General features: G+C 30.1%; 1 protein-coding gene across 4 annotated transcripts in view; it reads right to left on the reverse strand.

Moving 5' to 3' along the window:
* LOC115986343 (heavy metal-associated isoprenylated plant protein 46-like) overlaps nucleotides 1–10,376 on the reverse strand; it is a 60,781-nt gene extending 50,405 nt beyond the window's left edge. Inside the window, exons 1-3 of one of the 4 annotated variants that reach the window (XM_031109214.1) lie at nucleotides 4,735–4,899; nucleotides 4,547–4,631; nucleotides 3,906–4,463 (exon numbers count right to left, since the gene is read on the reverse strand). In XM_031109214.1, coding sequence (XP_030965074.1) covers nucleotides 4,177–4,463; nucleotides 4,547–4,631; nucleotides 4,735–4,740 — 378 coding nt within the window. In that variant the 5' untranslated portion in view covers nucleotides 4,741–4,899 and the 3' untranslated portion in view covers nucleotides 3,906–4,176. Of the gene's footprint in view, nucleotides 1–3,905; nucleotides 4,464–4,546; nucleotides 4,632–4,734; nucleotides 4,906–9,527; nucleotides 9,896–10,002; nucleotides 10,088–10,190 lie in introns of those variants that run through there. The other 3 variants (XM_031109213.1, XM_031109212.1, XM_031109211.1) reach the window with 3 other exon arrangements.
* Nucleotides 10,377–24,741: the final 14,365 nt, after the last annotated feature.

Here is a 24,741-nt window from a genome sequence, read left to right on the forward strand (position 1 = left end):
ATGTAAAAGCGATTAACCCTAAAGCAAAAGCACTTGATGATGGAGGAAAACTAATAGAAACTTCTCTATTATTAAATTTATCTTTGCATTGGAACAATGGAACGACAAACATCATGACATGACCCAATTATTGAATGTGTTCCTACTTCCTACTCGTTTTGATTGATATCCATTTTTGAAACCATACTTTTTTATTAATAAAGCAAAAAAAAAAAAAATTCTAAATAAAGGTTTTTTAAAATAATTTATTTATATTAAAAAATAAAAAATAAAAAACTGGAAAAATAAGTTGTACCAATGAGTATCATACTAGTGTAAATCCCCAACTAGACAAAAGCCACTAACTATACACCAAAAAAGATATAGGATTTTGTTGGCATTTAGCATGATTTTGCTAACAATTTTGTTAGATGACATGTTTTGCAAACTATTTTGTTAAGTAGCATCTCAAATCTCAAAGACTCAAGTTCAAGCAAAGCTAAGGCAGACTGAAGAAAGTTGAATCATGAAGCATATGTTGTCACTTGTCATATAGAAAAAGATAAAAATGAATCATATTATTTGGCTGGGGGACCAAGAAAGCTGAAGTAGGAATCAGTACAAACCTCTAGCTGTTGATTTGTTGTTGCTTTGGTGAATTCGTTTTGATAGGACATCAAATTTAATGGCAAGACACGTGAATGGGAGGCATGAACTTCTCTTCTTTTCTCATTCTTTGAGAAATTTTTTTCCTTTTTGAAACTTGAGTCTTAGAGACTTGAGTTCCGTATGAATTTTATCCACATCAGCTTTGCCACCTCTTGGAACTCAACTCCAAGACTCACGTTCCTTCATCAAACTCGAGTTTCAGAGCCTCAAAATGCTAGTTTATAAAATAGTTTTGAAACTTGCCAACTAACAAAATTGTTAAAAAAATCATGTTAAATGGAAAAAAAATAGGGTATCAATAGCCAGTTTACAAAAAAAAAAAAAAAAAAAAAAAAAAAAAAATTGCCTCCTAAGAGGTAGAAAACATTTTCAAAAACATTACATACTCAATAGATCACCGCAAAGAACTCTTTTATCTCACTTCAACTCCTCTCCGTTGCTTCGTACAACTATTATCCATCATTAACTGGCCATTGATACCCCATATATCGAACAGTGTCAACTAACCATTAACTTTGTCGTTCTCAACCAAAAAAAAAAAAAAAGAAGAAGAAGGCTTTTTTTATTCAAATAAGTAGCTTTTCCACTTAATTTACATAAATCCCAAATTTAGGGTATTTTTTCCTTATTGAAGCTTGAAAATGGCCTAAAATTTTGATAATATTTTGTCATTTGAAGTTTTTTTTTTTTTTTTTTGTGTGTGTGAATGAAATTTATATATATATATAATTGTTTAAAATTACAATAAATATTAATGATTTTCATGTGATCTAAACAAAAAAAAAAAAAAAAAATTTCTAACTCATTTTCCAAGTCATAACTTAATACGAGAAAACTAATAAAGTTTTTCAGAAAATGCTTATTGAAAATGTTTTCCTATAAAGAATACTTATAACCTTCCCTTCAAAGGAAAAAAATGTGTACAACTAAAAACTCTATGAATAAATAGTTAGCACATAACTAGTAGTAAGTATGCAATTTTTGAAACTAAAAAAAGTTAACAAAGTTACAAAGATTCTAATCTTTGTTTGGAAAGAGGAAGTTTTGCTTAGAGTAAGAAAGTGATTGCCAGAAAAAATAAATTTGGTTACCAAAGTGGAATCAATAGTTTTATCAACTGGGACTCATTTTTCTCTATTCCTTTAATGTCAAGATATAAACAAGTGCTTCAAACTAAAAAGGATTTATAAGTTTAGGATTTCAATTAACAAAAGAGGATATAAATCTTAGGAGATTTTTTATGTAGATTCCCTTAAAAAGGGCGGGGGAGGAATAAGATAACTTATTTTGTAGTAAGAATAACAAAATTTTGACTTCTACTTTGTTTTCAAGGTCTTGAAAAATGATTCATCGGAGCAATTTAAAAGTCGAGTTATCAAACACGTTATAGACAAAACTATTTTTTTATGCAATCAAGATTCACAATAGCTTGTAGGATAGGATCCAAAGAGGGGAAGTATATGAAAATTTAAACCAATTTTAGTCTAAACAAAAATTTAGAGTCTTAGACTACCTTTTTATCTGTCCAGTAAAAGTTGTAAAGGAATGCCCTACAAAAAGTTGGGTATTGTGCTTTTAGAAGGCAAACACACGGTTCTCTTTATGAAAAGCCAATGAATGGTTTGTGCTTTCTTGGATTACCCATAGGGGCATGGGCTTTCTTAGGTTCTTTCTCTTTAGTTAACCCAGTCTCGACTCATGTCTACATATGAGGATTGTTGTCGTTTTATGTATGGATTATCTAATTTTTGAACCCGGTTTATCCAAAAAAATCAACTGATGTTCTTATTTAATGATAATGAGCAATCATCATAACGTGAATACCATAAATTGAATTTTTATTTGAGCATCAGAATTCATAGTAGGATGAACTTTCTATTGGCATGAAGAAAAGTTGAAAGTTGAAACCCCTTAACCTTTATAACTCAGGCAAATGACAATTGAGGTTACCTAGAAAGAGCTGGAATTCACCTTCTGAGCCTTTAAATTATGCTAGTAAAGTAATCAATCATAGAAAGACTGTATTGAAATAAATAGAAAGAAACTTTTCCCTGAAGGGTCCCTTAATTCGATAGTGGTCGAGGTGGGTATGTTACATTTTCAGTTGATTAATTTTCCGCACACCAGACTTTTCCAACATAAGTTTTATATTAGTGTTGTGAGTACTTAAAAAAAACATTGCAACTACAATGCCTGCAACTCATTATACAATGTCTTAAGCTCGACTCTAGAAAAAACATATTGGTTTAATAAATAGATTAGATCCACTAGTATATGCCAGAATATGAAACCAATTAATTTTATAGTTCATATTAGATATTATATATATAAATATGTATTTAGTATTATATCATTTAAAAATTTAAAAATAACATTACACCATTTATACTATTAAGTATATAAATAATATCTTAATTGTTGAAATTGACTCTTTTTTTGTTTCAAATGAAACATAGAAGATTTTCCTTTAAATACAATTACCTTTCATTTACATTGACAGGATTCAATGTAAATGACAATTTCATCAAGGATATTTTATTATAAGTTATTAAATGGTGAAAAATAAGCACTCTGTGGTGTTGGATCTTTTATGATGATGAATCCATAATATGGCCTTAACATGGCTTAGTTTCGTGTCAATCTTGAGAAATTGTCTTTTATTGAAATTTGTGAGCCTGAGTTAATAATCTTGTTGATTGGCTTCATGAGTTGAGTTTAGCTAGTTTTGTGGACAGAATTATGTCAATTTTACGGCTATAATAATAGATTTTGGGCTTTGTCTATTTCTCGAGATAAGTATGATCAAAATCCATTGTGCAAAAAAATGTCCAACCTATAAAGAAGTTTTAAGAGATCTTTAATTCTATTTAGTAAATAACTTGGGGTTGAATGACAATTGGATCTCCTTATCCCTGGTTTTTTTTTTTTTTTTTTTTTAGAGAATTTCAACCTATGGCATCTACTCCTGATGATATTTTTTATCATCAAATCAAAACACTAATTGGTTTTTGGTATAGGCAGGGAATTAATTCCAAATTTCTTATCCAACCATCAGAAACTTTACCAATTAAGTTAATTGGAACCCCAAATCTCTTATTCCCACTTTATTAGATATTTTGAGGTCGACTTGGAGGTTTAATTAGAGGTCCATTTTCCACCAATCGCTCAGTTTAGAGAATTTTCGTTAATACTATTTTGAAGAAATTTATTTCAACAAAAACCACGTGCCCATTACATGAAAATAATCTCTTATACAGCAGTAACAGCACTCTTTCTCTATAATTTTATTATCACTTCATATCATGCTTTAAGACAAAATTTTATCCTTTCCATTGAATGAGAACCAAAAATAATCAATCCGCACTTCCTACACTTGTCTGTACTTAAGTGCTCTTACTTTAGATTCTTAAATCAAATTCAATCTCAAGAACCATGTGCAGAATGAAAGTTAAGGCACCTAAGAAACTCTACCTAAGTTTTAGCCATCAAATAATTCTTACACATAGGTCACATAATAGTGCAAGAGTTCTAGTTATAACCCGCGACATCATATGCAAAGTATGGCACACCAGGTTGATAATAAGATGGCACACCAGCTGGATAAGTTAGCCAAACCATTGGTTGTATTCCAAATTCACTGGGTTTGGTCTCTTGCTTTGGTTTTTCCCCCTCTGTACTGATTGGTGAGACACTCGTTAATTCAGCAAATCCAACTTTCTTCCTCAGCAAAGATGTCAAGATGACTGAATCAATGTTGTCCCCGACAACAACAATCTGACTGCTGTCCTCACCTTGTAGAGAGACTGATTCCACACCTTAAGAAAAACAATCTGCTCATTAGTTTTAAATTCCTAATCAATTTTAACAATGATCAGATAAAAGACATAAAAATGAGTACCTTGTAGACCAGCTGCAATCTGCATGGCCTTGGACCGAGCATTCTTTTTACCATTATTTAAGGTGACCCTGATCACTATCTTTCGCTGCAATAAAGTTTAGAAGTGTAAATTAATGACATAAAAATGCTTGGGAGTACATAAGGAACAGAACTTGTAAATAATTGTTCAGCATGGTATTCATCATTACCTTCATTTTCCTGGTGAGAGAGTTCAAATTCTTATCAGGGAGGTGCAGGGTGCTTTGTTTACCTAGCTAATTCTGGGAGTTGTTGCTAAATGTCAGAAAGAAACAAAAAGAAAAGGATATATTATCTTCGCCAGAGAGTTCAAAATCTTATCTGGGAGCAAAGTGTGTTTAGGTAGCTAGTGTCGTAGCTTAATATATATATAGGCGTAAGTTTAAGTTCACTGTTACACTAATTGTTTATCATGTCCAGAAAGTATGGTCAACTACTTAATAAAGCTTACACGCGGTTTCTTTAAGAAACCCAAATAATTAAATGGTATGCCCGACTTATAGTTGACGAGGTCAAATTCAAACATAAGGACTGCCATCATTTATGGACAGTGAAGTTTGATCAAGATCAAACAAAATTTTGAAATGAATCCAGTTTAACCATGGACTGAATCTGGTATAAATAATAACATGTATAAGAAGAGCTATATTTCACACTTTCTACACCTTTTTTTGTTTTTTCCTTTTTACCAAAGAAAAAAATTAACTCATGTCACATTGAATAGTAACATTACAATTATTTTTTTTTTTTTTCAAGTTAGATTGTGATAGAGTTCTACTATGATAAGTTGTCACATCACATGATAATCCATTTTCTTTTTCTTTTTTTAATTTTCATTTGTTTGTCTTTTTAGAAAAATAATAACATACTTTTATACATTACAATAATTAATTTTATCATATTTATTAATTACTGAAATTGCATTGAACTCTAAAACAGTAATAAACATTTGAGGAATTGGTGAATGATTCCTATAACTTTAGGTAAAAAAGTGTTACATCTACAATGTTTTCATAACAAATTCTTTGTAATAAATTATTATTTGTTTCAATTTAAACCCACCACTGAAATTACTTTTTTTATCTGCTAATAACAATTAGCTAAAAAAAATTATTGTGAATATATTGTCAGACACAACATTTCTCTTTTAAGTATCATTCTTAGTCTAACTAAGAGCAGTGCTACTAACATAACTACTTTTAATATACATCCATAATAATTAATCTACCAACCTTATGGAAAATAAAAGCAAAAGCACATAACTACTTTTTTCTTTTTTAATATAAAAGCGATTAGACCTAAAGCAAAAGCACGTGATGAAATAAAGAAAATTAGTAGAAACTTCTCTATTATTAAATTTATCTTTGTAATGGAATTATGACGAGCATCACGACATGACCTAATTATTGGACGTGTTCCAACTTTCTACTTTCCTGCTAGGAAGTTCTTACTCGTTTGATTTATATCATTTTTGAATCCGAACTTTTTTATTTCTAGAACAACGTCTTCTTTTTATTTTCTAAATGAAGTTTTTTTAAATACTTTATTTCAAAGAACTGAAAAAAAAAAAAAAAAAAAAAAAAAAAAAAAAAAAAAGGTTGTAACAAATGAGTACAACAGATAAAAAAATAAAAATTTTTTTTTTTTTTTGCTGCTGATAATAGGAAACCTTCATAAACTAAAAAAAAAAAAAAAAAAAAAATACTCTTGTCAAAAAAAGTATACATAATACAACAAGGCCTGAAATAAAAGCATATAATAAATTAGAGCTTTTCGGACATCCAAAAAACCTAGGGTTACTTGCCCATTTTGCAAGAGCTTGGGTTGCTAGCCTTTTAGATCATAAACTCTTCTTAAAGCCAAAGCCCCTGCTTTATGAAAGAGTGACTATGCTTTTACCAACCCTCCTTGAGCATTTCAATTCTTGAGTCACTATTGCTAGTGTTACATAATTGCTCCGAATTTCTGCATCACAATTTAGTTTAAGAGAAATGTTATATTTACAACTGTTTTCACAACAAATTTTAAATGGCAAGTTATTATTAACTGTTATAGGTGGGCAAAAAAGTAATTTAATTAAGTTGTAAACTCAAATTAAAACCAATAACAACTTACCAACTACAATTTGTTGTGAAAATATTATGGATGTAGCACTTTCCTTTAGTTTCATCCTCCATCACAAGACTAAGACAATTATCATTTAAGTCAAATAAATTTAACAGCTACAATCAAAATGAGAAGATAGACCTAAGTGAAAATATATACCATGATAACTTATCTAAATCACATATAATGAATATATTTAAATTAAGTTAGTTTATATAATCAAAATATTTTTTTCCCATCTAGTCAATTTGTAAATTATAAACTACCATTTACATGATATTAATCACAAATAATATTCTCTAAACATTTTAGATCAGTTTAAAAAGAGTTTAAATAAGGAATTTTTGTTCAATAATAGTTTAGATCACAAGTAGCTACCATTTAAATGATTTTTTTGCTTATTTTTGGTAGCTTATTTGCATAATATGAGACAAAAAACTAAAAGCTAACTTATTTCCAAAGGAATGAAAGTTAAATTATTTGAAATAAAGCTAAAACAAAAGGTAATGTGGGACCCATAAATTATAGATCATTTAAGCAGAAAACTAACTTCTAATTATTAGTTGTAAAATGCACAATAACCAACTTAAATGATAAACATAATTTTACATAACTAAACTTATATAAGTCAATATAAGAAAAGTATAAAATAAAAAAATATATCTTATTTTAATAGATGACAAGCACAATAAGAATCTCTTACTCTAGACAATGAAATCTGCAATTGTCCTTAAAATTAAAGAAAAAAATATATTTATAGTTTATAATGTTTCCATTAGGAGAAGAAGTTGTACTACCAAAAACCCTACGAATGGATAATTAGCACGTAGCCATTGCCCATTAGTAAGTATGCAAATTTTTTTAACTAGAAAAAGTTAAAAATAAAGTAATCTTTGTTTAGAGAGAGAACGTTTTTCTTCAAGTGAGAAAGAGCTTGCCAAAAATATCAAAATTGATTACCTTAGTGGAACCCATAGTTTTATCAACATTATCTCATTTTTCTCTATTCCATTACTATCTAGAATAAACAGATATAAGCAAATGCTTCAAATAGAAATGGCTTTATAAGTTTATAAATTTAATTGACAAAAATAAAGCTTTAGAATTTAATTTAAAAGAGGATACAAATCCTATGAGAGCTTTTTATATGTAGATTCCCTCCTTTCTTTTTATCGGTCTTGAAAGTGATTCATGGGAGTAATTTAAAAGTAGAGTTATCAAACACGTACGTGTTATAGACAAAAACTACTTTCTTATGCAATTAAGATTCAAGAAGTAGCTTATATAAGATGGATCCAAATGGGGAAGTGTATGAAACTTTTTCGACTTTTTTTTGTGGAGGTGAGATATTTAGCCTAATTTTAGTCTAGACAAAAATTTAGACTACCTTTTATCTGTCCAGTAAAACTAGTATTAAAATGCCCTACAAATAGTTCGGTATTGTTTTCTTTTAAAAGGCAAGCACACGGTTCTCTTTTACGAAAACCGATGAATGGACTGTTTTGGACTACCCATAGGGGCATGGGCTTTCTCTGGATCTACATCTTTTGTTGACCCAATCGTGACTATGTCTAAAGGTCTATTTAAATACTGTTTATTTGTGAAAAATTAAAAATTTATTGATGAAATTATTATAACAAAATAGTTTTTAAAAAGTAAAATACTGGTCACGCATTTTTGTACTTTGGCTGGTCTATGAACAATGGCATTAGACCAGCCAAAAAAACGCAAACGTAACTTCAACGCAGATGTAGTGCTAGGCAAACAAACACTAAATATGAGGATTATAGTCATTCAATGTAAGGATTATCTAATTTTCAAACCCCGCATACACAAACAAACAAAAATTAAATGATTTTTTTATTTGATATACAATGAACAACAATCATAAAGCGAAAAACATAAATGGAGATTTTATTTTAGTATCATAATTCATTCTAGGATGAACTTTCTATTCCCATGAAGAAAAGTTAAAGGTTGAAAGTAACCCTTTAACCTTTATATCCCAAGCAAATGACCATTGAGATTCCCTAAAAAGAGCTGGATCTCACCTTTTGAGCCTTTAAATTATACCAGTTAAGTATTCTATCATAGAATAATTGCACTAAAATAAATAGTGAGGAACGTTTCCCTCAAGGGTCCCTTATGTCAATATCGGTAGTGGTGGGTATGTTACGTTTAAATTTAAACAAAAAAAAATTTCTTTAAAATACAATTAGCTTTCATTTATAAATCCATACATGGGCTTGTAGTATGTTGGTTCAAGCATCCAAAATAGAACAAATCTCACAAATAATATGGCAGGATTCAATGAAAATGAAAATGAAAATTTCATCAAACGACAAAAAAAAAAAACTTTATGGTGTTGGGTCCCTTATGATGATGAATCCCTAATATGGCCTTAACTTGGCCTAGTTTTTTGTCAATCTTGAGAAATTGGATTGTATTTGACTTTGTGGACCCGAGTTGACCAATTCTGTTGACTGACCTCATGAACTTGATGGGTTATATTGATGGGTTTTTGTCTAAATGAGCCTGAGTTTAGCTAATTTTGTGGACTGAATTTTGTCAATTTTGTGGCTAAAATAACGGATTTTGGGCTTTTTCGATTTTTTAAGATAAATATGATCAAAACCCCAAATATGTGCAAAAAATGTGGTACCTATAAAGTGTGAAGTTTTAAGAGATCTTTAATTTTACTTAGTAAATAACTTGGGATTGAATGACAATTGGAATTTGGAACTCCTTATCCCCGCTTTATTAGATATTTTGAGATTGACTTGGAGGCTTAATTAGAGGTCCATTTTCCAGCAATTGTTCATTTTAGAGAATTTTCGTTAATGCTATATTGAAGAAATTTTTTTAAACAAAAACCACATGCCCATTACATGAAAATAATCTCTTATACAGCACTCGGTCACATAATATTACAAGAGTTCTACTTATAACCCACGACTTCATAAGCATAATATGGTGCACCGGGTTGATAATAGTATGGTACACCAGCTTGATAAGTTGGCCAAACCATTGATTGTATTCCAGATTCACTGGGTTTGGTCTCTTGCTTTGGTTTTTCCCCCTCAGTACTGACTGGCGAGACACTCGTTAACTCAGCAAATCCAACTTTCTTCCTCAGCAAAGATGTCAAGATGACTGAATCAATGTTGTCCCCGACAACAACAATCTGACTGCTGTCCTCACCTTGTAGAGAGACTGATTCCACACCTTTAGAACCCAAAAGAAAAACGATCTAATCATTAGTTTTAAATTCCTAATCAATTTAAACAATTAATGATCAGAATAAAAGATTAAAAAAAAAAAAAAATGAGTACCTTGTAGACCAACTGCAATCTGCATGGCCTTGGACCGAGCATTCTTTTTGCCATTATTTAAGGTGATCCGGATCACTATCTTTTGCTGCAATAAAATTTAGAACTGTCAATTAATGACATAGAAATGCTTTGAAGTATATAAGGAACAGAGCTTGAAAATAATTGTTCACCATGGTATTCATCTTTACCTTCATTATCTTGATGAGAGAGTTCAAATTCCTATCAGGGAGCTGCAGGGTGCTTGGTTTAGCTCGTTAAGTCTGGGTGTTGCTGCTTAATGTCGGAAAGAAACGAAAAGAGAGGGATATATTATCTTCGCCAGAGAGTTCAAAATCTTATCTGGGAGCGAAGTGTGTTTAGGTAGCTAATTATTCTGGGTGTCGTAGCTTAATATATATAGGCGTAACCGCGTAAGTTCACAGTTACACAAGTGTTTGTCCTGTCCAGAAGGTATGGTGTGCTACTTTATGAAACTTGCACGCGGTTTGCTTGGCTTATAGTTGACGAGGTCAAATTCAAATATAAGGACTGTCATCATTTGTGGACTCCGAAGTTTGGTCAAGATCAAACAAAATTTTGAAATGAATCCCAGTTTAACCATGGAATGAATCCAGTATAAATTAAATAACATTTATAAGAAGAGCTATATTTTACACGTTATACACCTTTTTTCTTTTTTCTTTTTTTAATCCTTTTTACCAAAGAAGAAAAAAACTCATGTCATATTGAATAGTAACATTACAATTTTTTCGAGCTTTTTATTTTATTTTTTCAAGTTAGATTGTGATAGAGTTCTACTATGATAAATTGTCACATCACATGATAATCGATTTTCTTTTACTTTTCTAATTTTCATTTGTTTGTCTTTTCAGACAAATAATAACATACTTTTATACGTTACAATAATATTATTATATTTGTCAATTACTGAAATTGCACTAAAATCCAGCACCGTAATAAAAATTTGAGAAACTGGAGAATGACTCCCATAAATTTAAGTAGAAAAGTTTTGCGTTTACATTATTTTGATAACAAATTTAATGAAATAAATTATTATTAGTTTTAATTTGAACACACTACTGAAATTATTTTTTTATTTACCAGTAACAATAAACTACAAAAAATTTGTTATGAAAATATTGATAGACACAACATTTCTCTTTTAAGTATTATTCTTAGTCTTTCTCAAAAAAAAAAAAAAAAAAGTATTATTCTTAGTCTAACTAAGAGCAATGCTACTAACACAACTAGTACATCCATCACAATTAATCTGCCAACCTTATGGAAAATTAAGTCAAATGTTACAACTTAAGATTTATGACAAATGACCGTTGTAAAGCAAACGCTTTTTTTTTTAGTGGACGTAATAGCAATTAGCACTAAAAAGCGAAAGCATTGGATGATGTAGAATAGGAAAACTAGTAGAAACTTCTCTATTATCAAATTTATCTTTGGATTGAAACGACGTGCATCACAACATGACCCAGTTATTGGACGTTTTCCTACGTACTCGTTTGATTGATATCCCTTTTGAAACCATACTTTTTATTTTCTAAAACAACTGAAATCACTGATGAGAACCAAAATGTGTGTTGGCTAGGCTTCCATGTAGTAACTAGTGTCCCAAGCCAGGAGAGTATTTCAAGTAGGCTTCATATAATTAAGTCCTCTAATTTGTGCAGCTACTTCTTGGATGACTTAAGGAAATAAACTAATCTGAGTGGCAGAAGTGAGAATTAACTTGTTGATAAACCCTGCTTCTAGCATTTCAGATAACCAAGAAGGATCACAAATCACTGGATCCTCTGTCTCAAAATTGACAAGCAATCCCGAGTAGGGATGTTGTCCATCGTAAACTCTTTCTGTTTCTCCAAAGCTTTCAGACCATGTGGCTTTATGAGATAGCCATACATCGTCTGTCATGTCTGTCCTGATAAATGCTATAGAGACTAAAACTCTAAAGAGATACATCCATCTATCATAAGAACTAGTTAAGGCTCTATGAGTTAGTATATTCTATTGGATTTCAGGGGGTAAGGTTCTAATGGCAAGTCTTATTTTTTGTTGAATATTAGGGTGGAACTTTGAAAGGCTTGTTCCCAGAAGATATCTTTTTAGAGATTGTGATTCTGTCTTTGTGGTGCTCGAATCTCCATCCTCCTTGGCAGGGAGTTGACAACCAAGTGCTTCAATAAATGCACTGGTGCTAACAAGATGCAATTCCAAAGCCTTAAGGGTCTTTTGGAATAAGGGTTTATGTCTGAGGATGAAGACTGCTTGTAAATTATCAAGAAGTAATTTAATATGAAAAGGAAGGTTTGTAAATTCTCCGCTCTGAAAAATGAGATCAATGCGGAGCACTTCTTGCATAATTTCACTTTTTCCACCACATGAATACATTGCCTCTGCTAGCAACATATCCTGAAGGGATATTGTCTCTATCGAGACGCCTTCATGCTTATCCAAAGTCTTCATTGAAGCCTTTTGGATTTCTTTTTCTTTGGGTTGCACCGCTGGTGCCTTGCCCTTTCCTTTCATGTCTACTCTATAGTTTATTTCAAAAAATGAAAATAATAAAATAAAATAAAATAAGTTGTACCAAATGAGTACCGTAGAAAAAAATATTATTTTATTTTTATGTTGCTAATATTAAACTAAATAACAAATATTCATCTCAGAAAAAAAAAATACATAATACAGGGCTTGAAATAAAAGCACATGATAAATTAGAGCTATTTGGACATCCAAAAAACCTAGGGTTACTTGTCCATTTTGCAAGAGCTTGGGTTGCTAGCCTTCAAGATCATAAACTCTTCTTAAAGCCAAAGCCCTTAGCTTTATGAAAGAGTGACTATGCTTTTACCAACCCTCCCTGAGCATTTCAATTCTAGAGTCACTATTAATGCTTGTGTAACATAGTTGCTGCCAATTTATGCATCACAATATAGTTTTAGAGAAATGTTATGTTCACAACTTTTTCACAACAAATCTTTAATGACATTTTATTATTAACTATTATGGGTGGACCAAAAACTAATTTAAGTTTTAGATTCAAATTAAAAACAATATCAATTTATCACCTATGATCTGTTGTAAAAGTATTGTATAAATATTATGGATATAGCACTTTCCATTAGTTTCATCCTCCAAAACAAGACTAAGACAATTACCATATAAGTCAAATAATTTTAACAATTACATTCAAAATGAGAAGATAGACCTAAATGAAAAAATATACCATGATAACTTATGTTAATCACATATGATGAAAATATTTAAATCAAGTTAATTTATATAATCAAAATATTTTTTTTCTCATTTAGTCGATTTGTAAATTATAAACTACCATTTAAAAGATATTGATCACAAGTAATATTCTCTAAACATTTTAGAACAATATCGTTTCTATTATCATAACTAGGTAAGAACAAATTTTCTAGCTCATGAAGATGCTAAGGTGCAAAAGAACTTAAATCTTTGGAAAGCATTTTTTTTTTTCATTTTTTAATATTTAGTACCACAAAAAAGTAAGTCAATAGAGAATTTGTTCTATAATCAATAAACAATAAAGAAATAAACTCTCTAGAGTAGTCTTTTTTTTTTTTTTGGTCTTTTAAGAGTAGAAAACCTTTCCAAGAACATTATATACTCAATTGATCACCACAAAGAACTCTTCCAATGGTAAGTTATCTCCCTTCAACTCCTCTCTCTCACTATGGACCAATTTATAATCTATCTATACTACTATTTAAGAGGCTTCCACTGTTTGGAATCCTCAATTTCAATACCCAAAATACCCTCAATCTATTCTCTTACAAGTTTTTCAACTAACAGGATAAATTTAAAAAAAAAAAAAAAAAAAAACTGCCTGTTGAATTCCACTTTCCATGTTTTACACCTAAAAAATTGCTTTTATTTTTATTTTATACAAGATAGAATTTCTACTCTAACCTAATCTAAGTGTATATGTGTATGAAACTCTCTCATAGAGACTTGAACCCCAGCCGTTGCTCCCCACATCCCACAAGCACTTATACTTGTAGAGTAACCATCGCACCAAGGGTGTACGGTGGTCTAAAATAGTGCTTTTAATATGCCAATAATGTTTTCCACTTTTTCAATTACCAAATTCTTTTCTTTTCTTTTCTTTTTTCCTTTTACAACCGATTATATTTAAATTTCACTTCTCATGTTTTTAATTTGTTCAATTTTTTTTTTCTTTCATTTTACAACCGATTACATTTGAATATTAAAAAACTAAATTTTGGGATTAAATGAAAATTTATAATTGCCATAAAAAAAATTTTAAAAAAAAAAAAAAAACACAACAACAACAACAACACTAAAAAATAAAGAAACTTGGATCTTGGAGCCTTTCCTTTAAGAAAAATAAATAATAATAAAAAACCTAAGCCTTTTTCCGCAACAAAATAAATAAAAAATATTAAAATTTTGTACTTTGTTATGTTATGAATCTGTACTAAGTGACTACATTTTAGGACTATCATAAACACATAACACAGCCATGTCCATTTTTCTCAAAAAAAAAAAAAAAAAAAAAAAAAAAACCCCCACATCCATTTTTACTTCCATCAAAAATGTTATTCCATCAAAAATGTTACATAGAGTTTCTTGGTTTTAAAGGTAATTGTGAAATCCTGAATTTAAGCTCTTTTTAACTATTGATATGAATGTGTAGTTAGTGGCAAAATTTTAGGATTGAAGATAAGTAGATAACTCCCATCAATAAATCAAAATTTTCTCTTAAAAAAATATAATAAACAATTAAGGAAAGATGTGTAAATAAAAGTTTGGATAAATGAAACACTTAAAAATGAAGTATTCTTTTTCTATACTTCACTAAAAACATGTAACCGCGTAAGTTCACAGTTACACCAAGTGTTTGTCCTGTCCAGAAGGTATGGTGTACTACTTTATGAAACTTGCACGCGGTTTGCTTGACTTATAGTTGACGAGGTCAAATTCAAATATAAGGACTGTCATCATTTGTGGACTCTGAAGTTTAATCAAGATCAAACAAAATTTTGAAATGAATCCAGTATAAATTAAATAACGTTTATAAGAGCTATATTTTACACTTTATACACCCTTTTTTTTTTAATCCTTTTTACCAAAGAAGAAAAAAACTCATGTCATATTGAATAGTAACATTACAATTTTTTCGAGCTTTTTATTTTATTTTTTCAAGTTAGATTGTGATAGAGTTCTACTATGATAAATTGTCGCATCACATGATAATCCATTTTCTTTTTCTTTTTCTAGTTTTCATTTGTTTGTCTTTTCAGACAAATAATAACATACTTTTATACGTTATAATAATATTATTATATTTATCAATTACTGAAATTGCATCAATTACTGAAATTGCACTAAACTCTAACACTGTAATAAAAATTTGAGAAGCTGGTGAACGACTCCTACAAATTTAAGTAGAAACGTGTTACGTTTACAATATTTTGATAACAAATTTGATGAAATGAATTATTACTAATTCTAATTTGAACACACTACTGAAATTATTTTTTTTATCTACCCGTAACAATAAACTACAAAAAATTTGTTGTGAAAATATTGATAGACACAATATTTCTCTTTTAAGTATTATTCTTAGTCTTTCTCAAATATATATATATATATATATATATATATATTATTCTTAGTCTAACTAAGAGCAATGCAACTAACACAACTAGTACGTCCATCATAATTAATCTGCCAACCTTATGGAAAATTAAGTCAAATGTTACAACTTAAGATTTATGACAAATGACCGTAGTAAAGCAAACGCTTTTATTTTTTTTTTTTTTTAGTGGACGTAAAGCAATGGATGATGTAGAATAAGAAAACTAGTAGAAACTTCTCTATTATCAAATTTATCTTTGGATTGGAACGACGTGCATCACGACATGACCTAATTATTGGACGTTTTCATACGTACTCGTTTGATTGATATCCTTTTTGAAACCATACTTTTTATTTTCTAAAAAAATTGAAATCACTTATGAGAACCAAAATGTGTGCTGGCTAGGCTTCCATGTAGTAACTAGTGTCCCAAGCTGGGAGAGTACTTCAGATAGTAAGCTTCATATAATTAAGTCCTCCAATCTATTTAACTGCTTCTTGGATGACTTTAGGAAATGAACTAATCTGAGTGGCAGAAGTGAGGATTAACTTGCTGATAAACCCTGCTTCTAGCATTTTAGATAACCATGAAGGATCACAAATCACTAGATCCTCTATCTCAGTATTGAAAAGCAATCACAGGTAGGGATGTTGTCCATCGTAAACTCTTTCTGTTTCTCCAAAGCTTTCATATCATATGGCTTTGTGAGATAGCCATACATCGTCTGTAATGTCTATCCTGATAAATGCTGTAAAGACTAAAACTCTAAAGAGATACATCCATCTATCATAAGAACTGATTAAGGCTCTATGAGTTAATATATTCTGTTGGATTTCGGGGGTAAGGTTCTAATGACAAGTCTCGTTTTTTGCTGAATCTTAGGGTGGAGCTTAAAAAAGCTTGTTCCCATAAGATATTTTTTTAGAGACTGTGATTCTGTCTTTGTGGAGCTTGAATCTCCATCCTCGTTGCCAGGGAGTTGACAACCAAGTGCTTCAATAAATGCACTGGCGCTAACAAGATGCAATTCCAAAGCCTTAAGTGTCTTTTGGAATAAGGGTTTATGTCTGAGGGTGAAGGTTGCTTGTAAATTATCAAGAAGTAATTTAATATGACAAGGAAGGTATGTAAATTCTCTGTCTTGAAAAGTGAGATTAGTGCTTCTTGCAAAATTTCACTTTTCCACCACATGAATACATTGCCTCTGCTAGCAACGTATCCTGAAGGGATATTGTCTCTATCGAGACGCCTTCATGCTTATCCAAAGTCTTCATTGAAGCCTTTCAGAATTCTTTTTCTTTGGGTTGCACCATTGATGCCTTGCCCTTTCCTTTCATGTCTGCTTTATAGTTTATTTCAAAAAATAGAAAAATAAAATAAAATAAGTTGTACCAAACGAGTACCATAGAAAAAAATATTATTTTATTTTTACGTTGCTAATATCAAACTAAAAAACAAATATTCTTTTGAAAAAAAAAAAATACATAATACAAGGCTTGAAATAAAAGCACATGATAAATTAGAGCTATTCGGACATCCAAAAAACCTAGGGTTACTTGCCCATTTTGCAAGAGCTTGGGTTGCTAGCCTTCAAGATCATAAACTCTTATTAAAGCCAAAGCCCTTGCTTTATGAAAGAGTGACTATGCTTTTACCAACCCTCCTTGAGAATTTCAATTCTAGAGTCACTATTAATGCTAGTGTTACATAGTTGCTCCCAATTTATGCATCACAATACAACTTTTTCACAACAAATAATTAGTGGCATATTATTATTAATTGTTATGGGTGGACAAAAAAGTAATTTAAGTTTTAGATTCAAATTAAAATTGTAGGGGTTGGCTAATCAATAAATTATTAAAGTCGTGTAAATTGAGCCTGTGGCCCATCCGAGGATGTAAATACTGCCCGAGGAGACCCAAATCAGGTTGTAAGGGTAACCAAATGAAAGGAAGAGTAGATATCACGTAAGGTGAGTTCAGTATTCGTCCGAGGACAAAATCCTTCTCGGCAGTGTGAGTCTGAGGACGACCGGAACGCCGCCTTGTTATTAACATACTTCGAAGCTACGTTACCACTAAAAGTGAGATATGGACCAAGGGTAAGAAGGAAAAGGGAAACAAATATCTATGACAACAGCTGCCTCTGCATTAATTGCCTCTCAACCAACTCTCTGGCCGCATTAATGTGGAGGTGATGCCTGAACAGCGATGAAACAACCTTATAGCTGCTGGTTGGAGGTTCTAGAAGGTGTGGGATGGGACAGAAAGAAATCCCCCGAACCCAACCTACACATGTGTGGTGAAGATGATATCAAGAGGACAATATATAACATGAAAGAAAGCATTGAAGGAAGGGATTGGAACATCAACCAAAAAAAAAAAAAAGAATACTCAGAAGAAAACCTTCAGAACCAAAGAACTAAACTTGTTTGAAGAAAAAAGAGATCGTTACAAATTGAGTCCTTACAATTTGTTATATCTGGGCTAATCTATCTACAAACGTGAAGCTTAATCGTTTTTCTTTTAAAGTTAACCTAGTTCTTGGACACCCATACTCTACAAATTTTATTGTTTGGGCCTTCAACATACAAACCCAATACCAGTTTGGGATCATTACAAATTGAGTCCTTACAAAAACCAATAACAACTTACCACCTATAATTTATTGTGAAAGTATTGTAAAAATATTGTGGATATAGCACTTTCCTTTAGTTTCTTCCTCCATAACAAGACTAAGACAATTACCATTTAAGTCAAATAATTTTAACAATTACAATCGAAATGAGAAGATAGACCTAAATGAAAATATATACCATGATAACTTATGTTAATCATATATGATGAAAATATTTAAATCAAGTTAGTTTATATAATAAAAAAAATAAAAAAAATCTCATTTAGTCAATTTGTAAATTATAAACTACCAGTTAAATGATATTGATCACAAGTAATATTCTCTAAACATTTTAGAACAATATCGTTTCTCTTATCATAAGTGGGTAAGAACAAATTTTCTAGCTCATGATGATGCTAAGGTGAAAAAGAACTTAAATCTTTGTAAAGCATTTTTTTTTTTCATTTTTTAATATTTAGTACCACAAAAAAGTAAGTCAATAGAAAATTTGTTTTATAATCAATAAACAATAAAGAAATAAACTCTCTAGAGTAGAAATTTTTTTTTTTTGGTCTTTTTAAGAGTTGAAAACCTTTACAAGAACATTATATACTCAATTGATCACCACAAAGAACTCTTCCAATGGTAAGTATCTCCCTTCAACTCCTCTCTCTCTCTACGTACGGACCAATTGATAATCTATCTATACTACTATTTAAGGGGTTTCTCCTGTTTGAAATCCTCAATTTAATACCCAAAATACCCTCAATCTATTCTCTTACAAGTGTTTCAACTAACAGAATAAATATGTTAAAAAAAAAAAAAAAAAAACTGCCAGTTGACTTCCACTTTTCATGTTTTACTCCTAAAAAAGTGCTTTTAATATGCCAATAACATTTTCCACTTTTTCAATTACCAAAATTTTTTTTTTTTCCTTTTACAACCGATTATATTTAAATTTCACTTCTCATGTTTTACTCCTAAAAAATGCTTTAATTTATTCAGTTTTTTTTTCCCCCTTTTATAACCGATTACATTTGAATATTAAAAAACTACATTTTAGGATTAAAAAAAAATTTATAACTGCCACAAATAAAATAAAACAACGACACTAAAAAATAAAGAAACTTGGATCTTGGAGCCTTTCCTTTAAGAAAAATAAATAATAATAAAAAACCTAAGCCTTTTACCGCAACAAAATAAATAAAAACTATTAAAATTTTGTACCTTGTTTTGTTATGAATCTGTACTAAGTGACTACATTTTAGGACTATCATAAACACATAACACAGCCATGTCCATTTTTCTCGGGAAAAAAAAAAAAAAAAAAAATGACATCCATTTTTACTTCAATAAAAAATGTTATGTAGAATTTCTTGGTTTTAAAGGTAATTGTTAAATCCTGAATTTAAGCTCTTTTTAACTATTGATATGAATGTGTAGTAAGTGGCTAAATTTTAGGATTGAAGATAAGTAGGTAAGTCCCATCAATAAATCAAAATTTTCTCTTGAAAAATATAATAAACAATTATGGAACGATGTGTAAATAAAAGTTTGGATAAATGAAACATTAAAAAATGAAGTATTCTTTTTCTATACTGCACTAAAAATAAAAAATAAAAAAAAGTTTGGATATGCCCACAAATATGAGACTAAATTCAGTACTGATAATATTAAAAAAAAATATATATGGATTTTAACTCAATATTGATGAAAAATTATTTCACCTGCAAATGCATAATACTCATCACATCCTGAGGATATAAATATATATATATATATATATATTTTTTTTTTGTAATTGAAAAATGTAGTAATTTCAAATTATAATGAATGCAAATTATTAACTTTATCCAACAAAATAAAAAAGTCTCTACTCAAAGGCTAGTGTGTGTCTATATATATATATATATATATATATATATAATATATTTGGTATAGCATAAAAGTGTGGTGTGCGGAAAATGAGTCAACTAAAAATGTAAACCACGACCACAATCGACATAAGGGACCCCTTGAAGGAAAAGTTTCTTTTTGTTTATTTTAGTGCAATCTTTCCATGATAGAATGCTTTCAACTTTCAAATTTCAACTTTCAACTTTCGTCGTGGGAATAGAAGATTGATCACTAGGATAAATTATGATACTTAAATAGAATTTCAATTTATGATATTCGCTCTATAATGATTGTGATAAGAATCACCTTATTCCTATCCAAATAAGAAGAAACAGGGGATTTGAAAGAAGAATAGAACAGAGAGAGATTAGAGAGAAAATAAATAGGAATTAAGAAGAAGGAAAGGCATAGGAAATTGCATTAGTTTTCTCATTGATTCCCACATTCAGAACCTACATTCCTTTATACCCAAGCCTAAAAGAATTGGGATACATTGGCACTTCCTATAACTGCTACTAACTAACTAACCAACCACCCCATCCCTCAATAGCTGTAACTAACAGAATAATACCAATTACAACTATCCCTTAACTAACTACTCAAGACTTAAACCCATATACATTGTAGTAGCAACCTCTGATCCAAGCACAGTAGCCCTTGGCCACATCAGCACTGCACGAACCAGCCCACGGACCAACAGCACCAATACCCAGAGCACTCCTAACGGATTGCTTATTGTCATCAAATATTAACATGAGTTTTTTTTGTGTGTGTGTGTGTAAATAGAGTTCAAAAATTAGATAATCAATATATAAAACGACAATAATTCTCATATTTAGACACAGTCGTAACCGCGTCAACTAAAGAGGAAGAACCGAAGAAAGCCCATGTCCCTATAGGTAGTCAAAAAAACACCACAAACAGACAAACTATTCATTGGCTTTTAAATTTTCATGAAAGAGAACTGCAGACTTGCCTTCTAAAAGCACAATAACCAACTATTTTTAGGACATTTTTCTACAACTTTTACTGGACAGATAAAAGGTAGGTCAAAATTTTTGTCCAGACTAAAAATGGGTTTATCCACCCACCTCTACAAAAAAGGTGAAAAAGTTTCATACACTTCTCCCATTTGGATCCATTTTATAATTAAGCTGCTACTTCGTGAATCTTGATTGCATAAAAAAGAAGTTTTGTCTATAACATGCGTTTGATAACTCTGCTTTTAAATTACTCCCATGAATCACTTTTCAACACCTTGAAAAAAAAAAAAAAAAAAAAAAAAAAAAAAGAAAGAGTAGAGGTCAAATTTTCATATTATTATTTATTATAAGCAACCAATAAATAAAATAAATTTTTTTTCTAATAACTGTGAAGTGGCTTTTGTCTAATTTGGTACAAATTTTTTTTCTTTTTAGTTTTTTGAAATAAACTATTTAAAAAACCTTCATTTAGAAAAAGAAAATTGGTGTTTTAGTAATAAAAAAGAAAGTATGGTTTCAAAATGGATATCAATCAAAGAACCGATAAAGGGAGAGATTCAAGATTTTTAAGGTTAGACCGAGATTTGACCAAAATCAAACCGCGATAACATCATAATTACTTTAATAATTAATTATTAAACTTATAAAACTAGCAAAATTGACTAATATATCTATATGTGTGAGGAAAATTCAATGATTTTCAAGCATATATTTACAAATTAAATAAAAATTTAATAAAATAGAATAATAAGCCATGAAAAATATTAAGAGTTATGATTAATTTTTTAAGTAAAGTTGAATATCTTTGAAGGATTTTAAATATAATTTTTTTTTATTCCCTTTAAGAGATGGATAATTTAATTCAGTAAAATAGAATTGTTTCAAATTGTTTTAAAAAAATTGCGTTAATGTGAGTGCCTTTAACCGTGGAATAGGGAGGTTTTTTTTCTTTTTTCTTTTTTTTTTTTTTTTAATGTATTTCACATTTTGTACACCAAAATGATCCTGACTGTGGTTTCACCTTCTTTCCGTAAAGTACACATAAAATGTAATACCAACCCGTCGTTGTATCAACGTTGCTTGTTGCAATACCATAGCATTTCACATCCTACAATGAACTTTGAAGTTAATATGAATTTTTTTAAATGTAAATATATAGTATGATGTATTATTATTTTTTCAAGTAAATGATGAGTATGATTTGAAATGATTAATAAACTTGTTTCGTAGGATCCCATTCAATGCATTTGATCTCTTCTATTGTCTTCATATTTTTTAAAGATAAGATTAGCAATATATATATATATATATATAAAAATTTAAAGATAAATCCTCCTATGAAATTTGTTTTGCATGTATTTTTTATCTTTCTTGTATAGAATCATGGTTTTAATCATTCCTATCGTTGAATTTTTTTTAAAGACAATATTATGTAAATGGCATTTTGTGAGATAGTATATGCTATTTATCAAAAATATTTCGAACCCATTTTCCAAGTTGTGACTAAATACAAGAAAATAAATATGTTTTCTAGAAAATGTTTATCAAAAAATGTTTTCCATTAAAAATTACGTATAATCTATCCATTAGGAGAAAAAGTTGTACTACTAAAAGCCCTACGAACAGATAATTAGCACGTAGCCATTGCCCATTAGAAAGTATGCAAATTTTTTTAACTAGAAAAAGTTAACAAAGAAAGTAATCTTTGTTTAGAGAGAGAGTTTTTCTTCGAGTGAGAAAGAGATTGCCAAAAAAATAAAAATTGGTTACCTTAGTGGAACCCATAGTTTTATCAACATTATCTTATTTTTCTCTATTCCATTACTATCTAGAATAAAGAGATATAAGCAAATGCTTCAAATAGAAATGGCTTTATAAGTTTATAAATTTAATTGAAAAAAAATAAAAGTTTTAGAATTTAATTTAAAAGAGGATACAAATCCTATGAGAACTTTTTATGCGTAGATTCCCTCAATTATTTTTATAGTTAAAGATATGGGGGGAGGGGGGGGGGGGGAATTTGACTTCTCCTTTTTTTTTTAGGTCTTGAAAGTGATTCATGGGAGTAAGTGAGAAGTAGAGTTATCAAACACATACGTGTTATGGACTAAAACTACTTTCTTTTGCAATCAAGATTCACGAAGTAGCTTATGAGATGGATCCAAATGGGGAAGTATATGAAACTTTTTCAACTTTTTTGTGGTCGTGGGATATTTAGCCTAATTTTAGTCTAGGCAAAAATTTAGACTTCCTTTTATCTGTCCGGTAAAACTAGAATTAAAATGCCCTACAAATAGTTGGGTGTTGTTTTCTTTTAGAAGGCAAGCACGCAGTTCTATTTTATGAAAAGCTAATGAATGTATTGTTGTGTTTTTGGACTACCTATAGGGGCATGGGCTTTTTTTGGTTCGTACCCTTTAGTTGACCTAGTCACGATTGTGTCTAAATATGAGAATTATAGTCATTTTATATAAGGATTATCTAATTTTCAAACCCCACCTATAACAGCAACATGCCAACAACCCAAAAAAAAAAAAAATCAATTGATTTTTTTATTTGATATACAATAAGTAATCATCATAAAGCAAACACCATAAATTAAATTTTATTTTAGCATCATAATTCACACTAGGATGAACTTTCTATTCCCATGAAGAAAAGTTAAAGGTTGAAAGTAACCCTTTAACCTTTATAGCCCAGGCAAATGACAATTGAGATTACCTAGAAAGAGGTGGACCTCACCTTTTAAGCCTTTGAATTATACTAGTAAAGTATTAAATCATAGAAAAATTGCACTAAAATAAATAGTGAGGAACGTTTCCCTCAAGGGTCCCTTATGTCAATATCGGTAGTGATGGGTATGTTACGTTTCAAATTAAACATAGAAGATTTTCTTTAAAATACAATTAGCTTTCATTTACAAATCCATATATGGGCCAGTTGTATGTTGGTTCAAGCATCCAAAATAGAACAAATCTCACAAATAATATGACAAGATTCAATGAAAATGAAAACTTCATCAGTCGATGAAAAATAAGCACTCTATGGTGTTGGGTCTATTAGGATGATGAATCCCTAATATGGCCTTAACTTGGTCTAGTTTTGTGTCAATCTTGAGAAATTGGATTGTATTTGACTTTTTGGGCCTGAGTTGACCAATCTTGTTGACTGGCCTCATGAACTCGATGGGTTTTTGGCTAAACTTCATAAGCCGGAATTTAGCTGATTTTGTGGACTGAATTTTGTAAATTTTGTGGCTAAAATAATGGATTTTGGGCTTTGTCGATTTTTTAAGATAAGTACTTTCAAAACCCCAAATATGTGCAAAAAATGTCCCACCTATAAAGTATGAAGTTTTAAGAGATCTTTAATTTACTTAGTAAATAACTTGGGATTGAACGACAATTGGAATTTGGAACCCCTTATCCCCACTTTATTAGATATTTTGAGGTTGACTTTTTTTTTTTTTTTTTTTGAGGGGAATTTTGAGGTTGACTTGGAAGTTTAATTAGACATCCATTTTCCACCAATTGCTCAATTTAGAGAATTTTCATTAATGCTATAATGAAGAAATGTATTTCAACAAAAACCACATGCCCA

This window comes from Quercus lobata, chromosome 4 (assembly GCF_001633185.2).
Source record: "Quercus lobata isolate SW786 chromosome 4, ValleyOak3.0 Primary Assembly, whole genome shotgun sequence".
NCBI lineage: Eukaryota > Viridiplantae > Streptophyta > Magnoliopsida > Fagales > Fagaceae > Quercus > Quercus lobata.